Raw genomic sequence first — 12,765 nt, forward strand, 5'->3', positions numbered from 1 at the left:
ATGCCATTTTTAACATGAGACAACATTCGAGAGGTATCGTCCACCAGGTCAGTGGTATCTTGGATACGGTCATAAGTCATAACTTACCATGAAGAACAAACCTGCTTTTCCGTTTTACTTGTTTGCAATTACCATAGATCTCCATAAGAGATCATTGCCATCAGATAAACAAATGCAAGATCATTTCTCTTTATCATATAAATGAAATCCAAGGTTCAAATCTTAAGCAAGCAAACACAAATCATGAAAACAAGGATATCAGGTCAATAAATCATATCCTAAACACCATGACTCTTTTTCTGTGTGTGCACACGGTTATTTTAAGCAACATCACCAATGCAAGTTCAAGGCCACACCAGGAACCCAAAAAGAAAAATTCAAAATATGAAAACCATAAGGTGAGAGATGAGCTCCTACAGGCCCTGATCAATCAGGTAATCTCCCAACCTCTCCACAATCATATTACACTGTCCTGGTGTCAAAGGCTCTTCATATATACCAAAAATCAAAGCCTGGGCAGTTTTCTTCACAGTAACACCTCCGGATCCCTGCAGAATAATCAACTCAAATTAAACTTAACTGCACACTGAATGATGCAATTCCTCATAAATATCTAATTCAGCACTAAAATTTAAACCAAAGCCCCCTTGCATGGTCAGGACATCAGAAGAGCAAATGAGAAAGAGTTTGGTACAAATTAAGTTAGGCAGTTGTACATAGCTCCATTCCCAAAATAATGGACCTCATAATTCATGAGGGACATCCAGTCGTTGGGAGGGTTTTCTATGCAACTTTATTCAATTTCCATGCAAGTGTTTGTGTACCTTAAGGTGCATGTCAGACTACTATCAAAGGGACTCATGACCCAACAGAAAAACTAAAACCTGAAAAGAGGAATATTTAGGGTAGTCCACATTAGGCTCTTGAAGGTCTATTATTAGTCCTTCAAGGGCATACCATTATCTAAAGCCCTATAATAAACAGCAAATTAGAAGGTGCAACAACATGCAGAAACTTCAACAGATGAAATTGATAATTAAAACTTATGAAATATCAAAAAGGTGAAACAACCAGGACCACTAATTGCATGGGGTGCACGTCCATGTGTTTTCAGATTGTGAGCAATTCCTTTACAGGTATGAGCAGTTCCTTAAGTCTTCATTGCATACTTTTATACGCAATCCATGTGCCCTGTTTACTGATAATGACTTGAGAAGACCTTATGAAAATTGAATCAAAGTTTCCGCATTTTATGTAAAGCCTCTTAAAATTAGGACTTCAACCGAGTCGAGCTCCACTAGTAAAATGAAGCTTAGCCTTTTTGTCAGAATTTTCTTTTTATTCAGTCTTGGGGTTAAGTATGGACTGAAGTGCAATCCCGATCAACAATTTTAGGAGATTTTCTCAAAAACTAAAACTCTATTTAGGTTTGCAACTAAGCCTATAGCCCAGTCACGACAAAAGGAATAAAAATAACAATAACAATACCATCAATCAATTATGTAGTGAAGAACCACTGTAAAACAAACTAACCTTCTTCCCACGAATAACAGCTCCGCCCTCCCCTTGAATAACCATGTACTTTGTGCCAGCAAGGTGCAGACCAGTTGGTGCAAGAGACCCAGGCTCATTAAAATCTTTCATAATCGCTGTAATCTCTTCAGGCTTAAACTACACGCAGGATAAGATAATCAACCTCACACTCAATCACTCACCAGTCACCACCACAACTTCAATTAACATTACGAAAATAACACATTTCTTCTTTTCTTATATAAAACATATATACTTCTAAGGAAAACCCCACACTTTCTTCATCTGAATTCCTATCATGCATTACTAGCATTGCCTCAAAATTACAGTAAGCATTTCTAAGCAACGAGGCCGAAACTCAAACTCAAACTCAAAAATTACTACATGCAGAGAACAGATCCATATCAATCACAAACCATGCTCTTGAATCACTTGGAAAAAATCAATCGTAGCAAAATCTAGGCACAAGTGTTCATCAATTTGCACAGATCTAATAGAAGGATTGAAACAACGAAGCAAACGAAACGAAACGATCGCAGAACAAAAGGTGAGGGAGGGACCTTAGGGAAGTTGGAGCTCTGAGCCCAGACACTACCGTCGTGACCGACGATGGCCGCGGAGGCGAGATGGTGGCCGTCGATGTCGCACATCAAGTGATCGTCGACGTAAGCCTGCCACGACATTTTTCCGATTGAATCTCGACCGTCGATTTAGCTTTGATTTGTGCAAATCTAGTTTTCTCTTCTTCTACTGTCGGAGCCTCGCTTACTTTGCTGGTTCGAAAGAGAATGGACTATATATATATACGCAAATGGTTAAGCCCTCGGATTTGGTGGTGGGCCCCATGGACCAGTATGTAAACGCGTAGGTGTGGCGTCCGTGATCTTTCAACGTGACTGCCCGTCACGTCCGCCTACTGTACACTATGGGGACTCCTTTACCCCTTTAGTCCTTTGCCGAAAGCTTTTTATGCTTCGAAAAAAAAAAAATTTGGTGTGGTCCGAAATGTCATGTAAATGTTGAGACTTTTTTTTTTTTTTGATAAAAAAATGTTGAGACTTGAGAGAAAGAAAAAGAGTGAATTATTCAAAAAAAAAAAAGAAAAAAAAAAAGGTGAATTGGACCCATTTTCATCAAAGCAATATGAACTAATAAAAATGTATTGAATAATAAGTATGCAAATTTGCAGAAATGATCTCTTATAGATACCTAATAAATGAAATGTCAAACTGCTGATATGCGATTAAAAAATGATTCCCGCAAAAAATCTCTTAAAATCTCTTCATCTGGGTCACCCAAAGATTGAAGCTTTGCATCGATGTGTCATTCGACAGTGGTTAACATGCTCTTGAGGGATGAAATTTTCTAGAGGACTTTGGAGGAGTACAGAGATTGTGAGATTCAAATTGGGTATGATGCATTTTCTGTGTTGATAAATGAGTATGATAAGCTGGGCATTGCCATGTAAGGTGTTTGGGTTGCTGAGTGAACTTTGAAAACAGAGAAAAGTTTTCCTCTTCGGTTTCAAAATGTTGTTCTTAAATAAATAGAACTTGACCCAATTTGACACATTTGGTTATAATGGCATTACTAAGCATTGGAATCTCAATTGACAATGCCAAAAGTTCGAACTTTACAAGCTATGTTCTGTGTGCTGTAACTTTCAGCAATTTAGTGTGGAATGAATGTTATTGGTTCTTGGGATTTTTCATTTTAAGAAGAGTTTATAGATGGATTTGTATTGTATTGTTTGATTGTTACATTTCCACAGGTCTAGTAGGTAATATGGAGCCGTTTTCTCTGTACTTAGAATTGAAGGTTGGAGCTTTGATGAGTTTCTCTGATAAAACAAGGCAGTACAACAACCTTTGTCCCACGCAGCAACAAACATGAATCATGGCTTAGTATAGCATAGCCCAGGTTGTAGGAGTCCAGGACAATTATAGAAAATAAGGAGGGGTATGACAGTCTTGTAAAACAAACACCCCCTATGGGGACTCCTTACCCTTTAGTCCTCTACCCAAAGCTTTTTATGTTTCGAAAAAAAAAACAAAAATATTGTGTGGTCCGAAATACCATGTGCATGTTCACCCATGTTGAGGCTTGAAAGAAAGAAAAAGAGTGAATTATTCAAAAAGAAAAAAAAAGTGAATTGGACCCATTTTCATCAAAGCAATATGAACTAATAAAAATTGAATTATAAGTATGCAAATTTGCAGAAATGATCTCTTATAGAGACCTAATAAATGAAATGTCAAACTGCTAATATGCGATCAAAAAATGATTCCCGCAAAAAATCTCTTAAAATGACTATATATATAGAGGGGGAGGATTGCAGTTTAATTTCTAGGTCAAGGTTACTTGGTTTTACTTGGTTTACATCGTTGTCTAATGCGTCTTTATTTAGGTTTCTAGAGTTTCTAGGTCTCTAAGCAGTAACTCAATTTTGACGAGCCTTTTATGAGTAAGTTACTATGTATTGTATGTTTCTTTCTACTTATTTAATAGATTGACACCCCGTTGTTCAAAAAAATTCTTTAATTATTTGCTTTTGGGCATAACATTACACTCATGGAAATGCCCAAATTTTTATACTCTTAAAGAGAAAATTATTTACCTCATTGTGAAACTTTTATTGTGCCAACAATACAATACGCTGTGTTCATGTACATTCTTTATTTTATGATGATTGTTGTGTGTTTGGGTAAGAAAGAATTTAGGTTAATTACAAGATTAAGTTTTCTAGTTTATAGGATTGATAGGCTGTTTGCAATCCTTAGTAACTCGAATTTATGAAGTGATTGTTTTTCGGATCCGGCTCCGTTAAAGTGAGCAAGTCATGAAGTTAGTGAATTTCATAAAATCTCCAACCTCCATTTAATCTAATGGCTCAAACATATCCACATTAAGAAATACTAACTGTTTGGATTATTTATTTATTTAAATAAGTCATGTTTTTCTCTATCAACAGAAAGAAAAAGAAAAAGAAAATAATAAATAAATGTTGCCTATCTTCATGAAACTAGGATCAAGCGAATTTTCATATCTGAATTCATAAGTTTAAACTTGATGTTAATTTTCTTAGGATTGTTTTCGGCTCCGAATAGCAAACCTTTAATTGTTTCTTCACTATATATCAAATTAATAATTCCAAAGAGATTTTGTTGTTTCCTCTGCCATTAATTTCTGGGCTTTGTAATTTAAATCCTATATTGATTACTGGAGATGATGGGTTTCCAACTGGTTATGTGTATGCGTCGATTCCAAAATTTTTTCTAGCTTGTGGTTTATAAATTCGTTGGATTAAACCCCAATTGTTCATGAACCTCAATAATCTTGTCTATGTGGAGTATGAAGGACTGAAGCACTCATGCATATATCACATGAATCTCCACAACTTTGCTTTTCTGAGAGATCCATGGAAGACTGGGTTCTTAGAAGCAGAGAATAAAGAAAAAAAAAGAAAAAAATATACATAGAATTAACATTACTGTGGAAAAGAAATTTCTAAAATTTTGTTAATTGACGTGGATATGTTTGAGAGCCATTAGATTATATGGAGGTTGGAGATTTTATGAAATTCACTAACTTCATTAATTGCTCACTTTAGAGGAGCCGAATCCTTGTTTTTCTAACTAAGTATATTCATCCCTCCTCTAGATTAAATCTATCCCAATATTTTCACCTTTTCACATACTCCTTATCACACTTATGATCAATGTGCACTAAGGATTAATCATAGAGTTTGAGGCACTATCAAGTATGTTACACAGAGCATGCATGCATATATATATATATATATATATATATATATATATATATATATATATATATATATAGATGCTTCGAAAAGTCTCAAAGCAAAAATAAAGCAGTGCAAGGACCATTTGAAGTCTCAGGGGTAAATTGCAAAGCTCGCATGATAGGTGCCCAAATCAGATTGTTGAAGACTCCACCCAAAATGTTCGATTGACGGATAGACAAAAAAGATTTGTTGATTACTCGATACAAAATCAAAAATTCAAACTCAATGAACTACAATGGTTTGATCCCTTCACAGGGTATGTAGGCAGTTTAGCGACCCACTAGATCCAACCGCAACTCCAAACAGAATCCTGACTTTAGCAGTCAAATTTGGCGAGTCCCAAATGAATCACTGACTCCAGTCAAATTCTCCCAACACCAGAAAAATCAAATTCATTCCCAAATTACACAAATAAAGTCCAAACCAAATTCAAGGGCTTTAAACCTTCTCCCAAATACAAATTCAAAACTATAACTGGGTCATCTACCCATTTAAATCCTAAATGTCGGAACTACATGTGGTTTGATCCCGCAAAGGGTATGTAGGCAATCTAGAATCAAATTCATCTAGATGCAACCGCGTCCTAAACACAAAATCGAATCCCTGGTTCACATCAACCAAATTCACCAAACACTATTCTCATTCAAAAAAAATCACAACCCTCCAATGAGTCATCCACTCATTGTAACTCTTGAACTACGAGTGGATTGATCTCTCTCCAAGGGTACGTAGGCAACCCATTCAAATATCCGGATGCAGCCGCAAAAACAAACAAACACACATCCCATCAATTGGTTTCTTTATAAATGGAATCAAAGGGTGTTTCCCTGTAACAAGGGATTGTAATTAAGAGATACATTCTGTCTTGAATGGGTCGAACACAAAATAATAAAAACTCTTGTCACTAAATGAATATGAGTGAAATTATGTTGGGTGACATTTTCGATCAATGTGTGCAATGTTTACTCAACAACTGGCAACCGCAGCGCCGCCATCGCCGCCTGATCGAGGCCTGAGGAGGGACATCCTGACTTTTGCATCTGTGAGGACGTGCTCTTCTGAACGGCTCCATATATATATATAGGGCCCTTCTAGTGAGGGATCCTTTTTTTGGGTCTTTTTTAGGGATAGAGCATTAGACCAATTTTTCGATCATATTTTGGCATCACAACCATTCAATTTTTAGGTCTTAATGTGTAGATCACTTCTACAAATTTTCAGCCAAATTGATTATCGTTAAGGCATTCAAAATGGCGATTTAAGATTATAAGTATGAACAGTTCAAGTTTGACAAATTTGGTTCTCCATTGATTTAATCTAATTTGATACCTTAACGATTACCGATTTGGCTGAAAATTTGCAGAAATGATCTACACATTAGGACCTAAAAACTAAATGGTTGAGATGCCAAAATATGATCGAAACGTTAGTCTAATGCCCTATCCCTATAAAAGACAAAAAAAAAGTATCCCTTAGTAGAATGGCCCTCTATATATATAAATGTGAGAATGTTTTTATTTTTAGTATGTAGTTTAATAATCGATTCTAATCATTCTCTTGTTACATACACACATATGAATCCTACAATATATTAGCCAAATCGAAAAATCTTTAACCATTTGATTAGCACAATGTTCGTACTAATTTTATCTAACAGACTCCATTTGTTTACACAATTTTGAGTGACCAAATGATTATGAATTTGGTTTATTTTTTGTAGATACAATTCTTGTATAGAAATCTAAAGGATCAACAGTTGAAATGATTGAGTTATGTCATATACTAGTGTAAAATAGTTAAAATTCTTAAAGTAAAGATGTCCTATATATCTTGATTTTCCCTATATATATATATATATATATATATATATATATATATATAGTGTAAAATAGTAAAAATTCTTAAAGTAAAGATGTCCTATATATCTTGATTTTCCCTATATATATATATATATATATATATATATATATATATATATATATATATATATATAGACACACACACACAATGTTGCTCAATATATATATATATATACAAGATGTTTAGAATTTAAAAAAGAACAATCAAATTTGAAGTGAACAATATAGACGAGCCCCTATTTTTTTTTTTTAATCAAACCCAAGGGTGACAATATCATTCATCTCAAGACAGAATGACCATTACATATCATTCTGCTGTCATTTATAGACAGACAAGAAAATGTGAAAATATCAACAGTGGTACATAGAACTAGGTCCACTCATTAGACATCAAATACATCGAAATAATATGAATCCTCATTCGGTACTATTCCAGAAGATTTGCTAGAAACACATAAAAGTGCATAGGTCCCTAAAAAATTAGAAAATTATTAAAACTATACTAAGCTACTAACAGTCTAACATAGAGTTCCCTAAACAAAGGAAATTAAAAGAAAGAAGGAAAAACTAACTAATTAGATCTAGTAGCCCAATGGGAACCCACAAAGAAAGTCCAAGCCAAAAGCTTTATAGAATTGGCCCAAACCTCAGGCCCAGCAACGTCTCCTATTGCCGTCAAACTTTAGATGTCGTCGAACATCCAAAGGCTATGATCCCAGGAAACCAGAATATCCAAACCCAAAACCGGGTTGAAACACCTGAGCATCCGACGCCATAGAAACCATCAGAGCTAGCGATGCAAAAGGAAATGATGAAGACCAAGTATTCTAGAGGCTGTGATGATGATCTAGTGCCATAGAATTCGCATCGAAGCCCGACACCGAGCAATTCCATCAATCTTTGACTGCAGCCCTCCCTTTCGAGACCCTCCGAGCTCTAGTATTAAAACTCCCATCTGGCAATAAGTCACATAACATCGAGGAGGTCAAAGGCCGGCCCAAACGTCTGGCCGCTGCCGGACATGAGCAGTTTTGCAGAAAACGACTCTAATTTTGGGGTTTGTTCTCCCTATCACTCTTTTTTTTCTTTCTTTTATGTCAAAAATATTATTAGTCGACGATGCCCTATTATATCAACTATAACATATCAAAATGGAACTCATCCATTGGCAAAAAAAAAAAATGGGAATGGGAACTCAGCCCACTTCATTTTTGGGAGGTTTTCTATTCCAATGGTGACTTCTAGTGCACTTTTTTTAGACTGCTTAGGGTTGGATGTCTTAAGAGGATTTTATATCTAATCTTTTTATTGTAGTATTGAATTATTAGGGGTTGACCACCCATGATAACCAAACCATCCGCTTTTGCGAAACATTAGGTATCATTATTTGACCCGCCGGCCTAGGTGCACGCAAAAGCCCGCCCGACCCATCGAAGAAAAGCCCAACCCAACCCGACCAGAAGAAAAGCTCGTTTTGGCCCGACCCGCATGCGCTTAAGGCAGGGCTAGAGCGGAGAGTTCAATGCCCAGGCCCTGCCTAAAGCCCGTCCCATTTAAGCCCGAATAAGTCCCGCCCGACCCGAAAAGCCTAGTGATAGTTTATATATGTACATATATATACTAGTTATTTTCAAATTTGGACAACATGTTTTCAACCATTAGTTAATTCCTAACATCTAGGGCTATCAATTCCGACATGACTCGATAACACGACTCGAAACCCGCACGAAATAAAGCGGGTTGAACCCGCACGTTTAAAAAGCAGGTCGGCCGTGGGTCAACCTGCCATGACCCATTTAATAAATGGGTCGGCCACGGGTCAACCCGTCAACACGAACTGAACCCGTATAACCCGATTATGCTATACTTCTTCTTGCAAGTTTGGACGTTGGGATTATTTGATCATAGGATTAGACAATTTGAAATATTTTGCTATATAATTATTGGATTTAATTATTTATGAATTATATATAATTACTTATATTCTTCGTATTGTGGAGTTTTTAGTGAATTTAATCAATTTATGCCTTTTTTTTAGTTAAATGGGTCGCATTGTTAACCCTTAAATGGGTCGTTTTGTTTAACACGACACGACCTATTTATTAAATGGGTTAAGCGGGTTGGAAATGGGCAACCCGTTTAATTAATAGGTTGGGTTTGAGTTTAAATTATTGACACAATTATTAAATTGATTGGGTTTGGGTTTGGGTTTGTCTCTTGCGACACGACAAATATCTTGACCCGACACGACCCATTGACAGCCTTACTAACATCTTTAACCACGATTGTGGAAAAACATACCACACATATATAATGATCCCTTAAAATTAATGAAAAACCCATTTCCACATTCATATATAATAACATTATAAATTAGAATGTAAAAATTTTCATAAAACATGATTAAAAACTTAGGCCCAGTCCAAGGCCATTTAAATAGCCCGACTCGGTCGGAAAAAGTCTACGAGACCTTAGACCTAGGACTGGGCCTAGGCTTTGATTTTTCAGAAAAAGCCCGGCTCATACCATAAAATTGCATAAACACGTTAAAGCAGTGGCGGATCTAGGTATAGGGGTGGGAGGACTCAAGCCCTCCCTAGGCTTTTGGGTTGAAAAAAAAAACCTATATATATGATATATATTCTTTGTTTGTATGTATGTTGTTTTGACGAAGCCCACTCGAACTCCCAAATTATCGAAGTCAAACTCCTCTCTGGCTCTCCAATTCTCTCCGTCCATCACAAACTCTCATTCTTCGTCATCTTCTTCTTCCCAAAAAGGCATAAATTCCAGACTAAATTCAATTGTTGAACACTTGAACTCTCAGTTTCTTATCTCTCCGCTCCTGCATTCACACACTTGTGCATAATTGTACTAAAAAAAAAAATTTAGGCATCGTCCAAAGAGACACATGAATACGTAGCCCACCCCATTTTGAGATCCTAGATCCGCCACTGTGTTAAAACCCTGCCCCGTCCAGCCCGAACCCGTCATTTTGGGGCAAGGCTGACCCAGCCCAACCCAATGACGATCGTAAAGGAAAATAGACTTAAAGATGAATATCTTTTACCTTCTTGCTTGATACGTGCAAGTTGTGCAACTCCCACATGCATATGTTAGAACCAATTGGTCCCAGAACTGGAAAAATGATGTTTCCTTTTATTCCATGGATGAATCTTTTCTCTTCCGCTTAAACAAGTACAGTGGCATTTTCTATTTTACTCACTGAAAACATGAAATCTTCTTGCAAAAGGAAACAATTATTCAGCTAATGTAATACATTGGATCAGGCAACTTGAAGGTTCTATTGCCGATGTTTGTCCCCATTAGATCACTCCATTGATCACCAATGTTTCCAATTATTCTATATCCACTCTCTTCAAGCTTCTTTCTCTCAGCTGATTTATACACCACTGCTGTGCTACCAGAATAAAATGAATCTCTGAAAAAAAAAAAAATGTCACTCCTTAGATATATTTCGACAATCAATTTGGTCTCGCTTTGAAATTAAAGTGTGCTTTTAAATTTTAGGGTCACTTTTCGGTCGCATATCCACATCTCGACCGTTTAGTTTTTAAGTACTAATGCATAGATCATCTCTGCAAAATTTCAGCCAAATTGATGGTCGTTAAGGCATTGATAACTGCCTTAAAGCTAGTACGGTTCAGGTTGGACAGATTCGGTTTGTTCATTCGTTTAAGCGGTTCGTTCGGTTGTCCAACCTGAACCGTGCTAGCTTTAAGGCAGTTATCAATGCCTTAACGACCATCAATTTGGCTGAAATTTTGCAGAGATGATCTATGCATTAGTACCTAAAAACTGAACGGTCGAGATGTGCATATGCGACCGAAAAGTGATCATAAAATCTAAAAGCGCACTTTAGATGCTTTGCTCTGGATAAGATCTATGCACGCGCGCACATATATATATAAACAACCCGCCAACAATATATACTTAAAGTAGAATACGTACTTACTTTAGTATGAGCGTTTCCCAGGTATCGTATCCAACATTCTTCAGATTGGTTTCTGTGACATTTCTCAGAGATTCTTCCCTTCCAGTTATGAATGCAACCTTGATTCCAAGAGCCAATAACTTCTTGTACAGCTTTAGACTCTCGGGCAAAGCTGGGGCTATGCCTTCCAAGACCCAGGCAGTGAATGCAGTTGAATTATATACCTCCACCCTGAAATTTTCAAAGATTTAACTCCACTATATGTTATCATGCTAAAACGAATTTCAGAAGAGTGAATTTTTTTTTTTTTTCCTCTTGATTCTTTCAGAATGAAAATTGAAAAGTATTACCCGCAACAAAAATACAAAATTAAGATGATGTGCGGTCATAAATATCTGCAGTAGTATTTTATTTCTAATATATCTCAATAGTACGTTGCTCTTTTTAATCTCTCATTTCAATCGACTACTCTTTAAACTTTCCCCATTAAGGCATTGACTAGTCATAACGTGCTACCACCCGGTCCACACTTCTCTCTTCCAGCTCAGTACACAATTGATCACATAATTCAAAATTTTCATCACATAAATTTTTGTTTTCAAATATTATCTCTGCATAACATCTCAAGAATTTTGGAACTTACGATTTAGATCTAAAAATAGTATGAATTAGTGTAAAATTGAGTGATGGGCCCCTAGTTAACTTCTTACCAACTTCGTTTTCTCTCTACCATATGGCTCTTACATCTCGATCTCATATTTTGTAACCTAGACTTGTCCCTCTTCTCCCGCCATTGTCTTAGGTTTGAAGTGATTCTCTAGATCTCATATATATAACAACAGTTTAAGCACAATATTAATAGGCTGGGACTTACCCGAATCCATGCTCGGCATAGTACGGCAGATTAGAGAGAGTAGTCTCATCGATGTCAAATACCCACAAGTTGTTACCATCGTCGGTGAGGTTCAGCCCCTCAGCATAGACATAGGCCTCATGAGTAACCACTTCCGAGTCTTTTTTGTACTGGTCGCCGAGCATGTAGTGCCCGACGTAGCCTTCACAAGCAGCTGGAATAGTCGTCCAGTCAATGATGTTGTGGGTCTCGACTCCCAGTCGCCAACTCAGGCATGAAATGTTGCCGACTTGGCTGCCGCCGACGCCGGATTTTGGCCGGAGGAGATGGATTATTTGGTCGGCTACGTCAAGTTCGAATGAACCTTGGGTTGTGGCCACAAGTGTGGCTAGAAACAAGAGTTGTAGTACTGGCAATGCTTTCATTGTGAGAACGAAAGGTTGTTGCCTCTCATGATCAAATTCTGGCTTTGAATCATTCTTATAGGCAACAGTACAGTGACTACACCAAGCAGCTGTTGAGTATAATTACCTGGGTGCCCCTATGTGGCCTCGGTGTCCCATATGGGGTTTTGTATATGAAATCATGTCATTATCGCTGAAGGTGGTTCTCCACATTTTGCTCATTTTTTCAGAACAGCTATACTGATTTTTATACAATCGGCTTATCTTTTTCAAGAATCTTAAAGAAATCAAGACCTTTCGTTTTGTTTTGATAAATTATGAGAAACAGATACAAATAGTATGATACTAAGAAGACA

The 12,765-nt window shown here is 36.8% G+C and overlaps 2 protein-coding genes across 2 annotated transcripts; both read right to left on the bottom strand.

The window, feature by feature from the left end:
• Positions 1-165: 165 nt before the first annotated feature.
• On the bottom strand, positions 166-2,322 carry LOC133725307 (profilin). The gene is made up of 3 exons (XM_062152515.1): positions 2,094-2,322; positions 1,534-1,671; positions 166-548 (listed from the first exon to the last, which is right to left on the bottom strand). Exons 1-3 carry the CDS (start codon positions 2,214-2,216, stop codon positions 414-416), a joined length of 396 nt encoding a protein of 131 aa, XP_062008499.1. The 5' UTR covers positions 2,217-2,322; the 3' UTR covers positions 166-413.
• An 8,014-nt stretch (positions 2,323-10,336) lies between these two features.
• On the bottom strand, positions 10,337-12,481 carry LOC133740247 (acid phosphatase 1-like). The gene is made up of 3 exons (XM_062168182.1): positions 12,027-12,481; positions 11,174-11,383; positions 10,337-10,639 (listed from the first exon to the last, which is right to left on the bottom strand). Exons 1-3 carry the CDS (start codon positions 12,428-12,430, stop codon positions 10,462-10,464), a joined length of 792 nt encoding a protein of 263 aa, XP_062024166.1. The 5' UTR covers positions 12,431-12,481; the 3' UTR covers positions 10,337-10,461.
• Positions 12,482-12,765: the final 284 nt, after the last annotated feature.

Source organism: Rosa rugosa, chromosome 1, assembly GCF_958449725.1.
Source record: "Rosa rugosa chromosome 1, drRosRugo1.1, whole genome shotgun sequence".
Lineage (NCBI taxonomy): Eukaryota > Viridiplantae > Streptophyta > Magnoliopsida > Rosales > Rosaceae > Rosa > Rosa rugosa.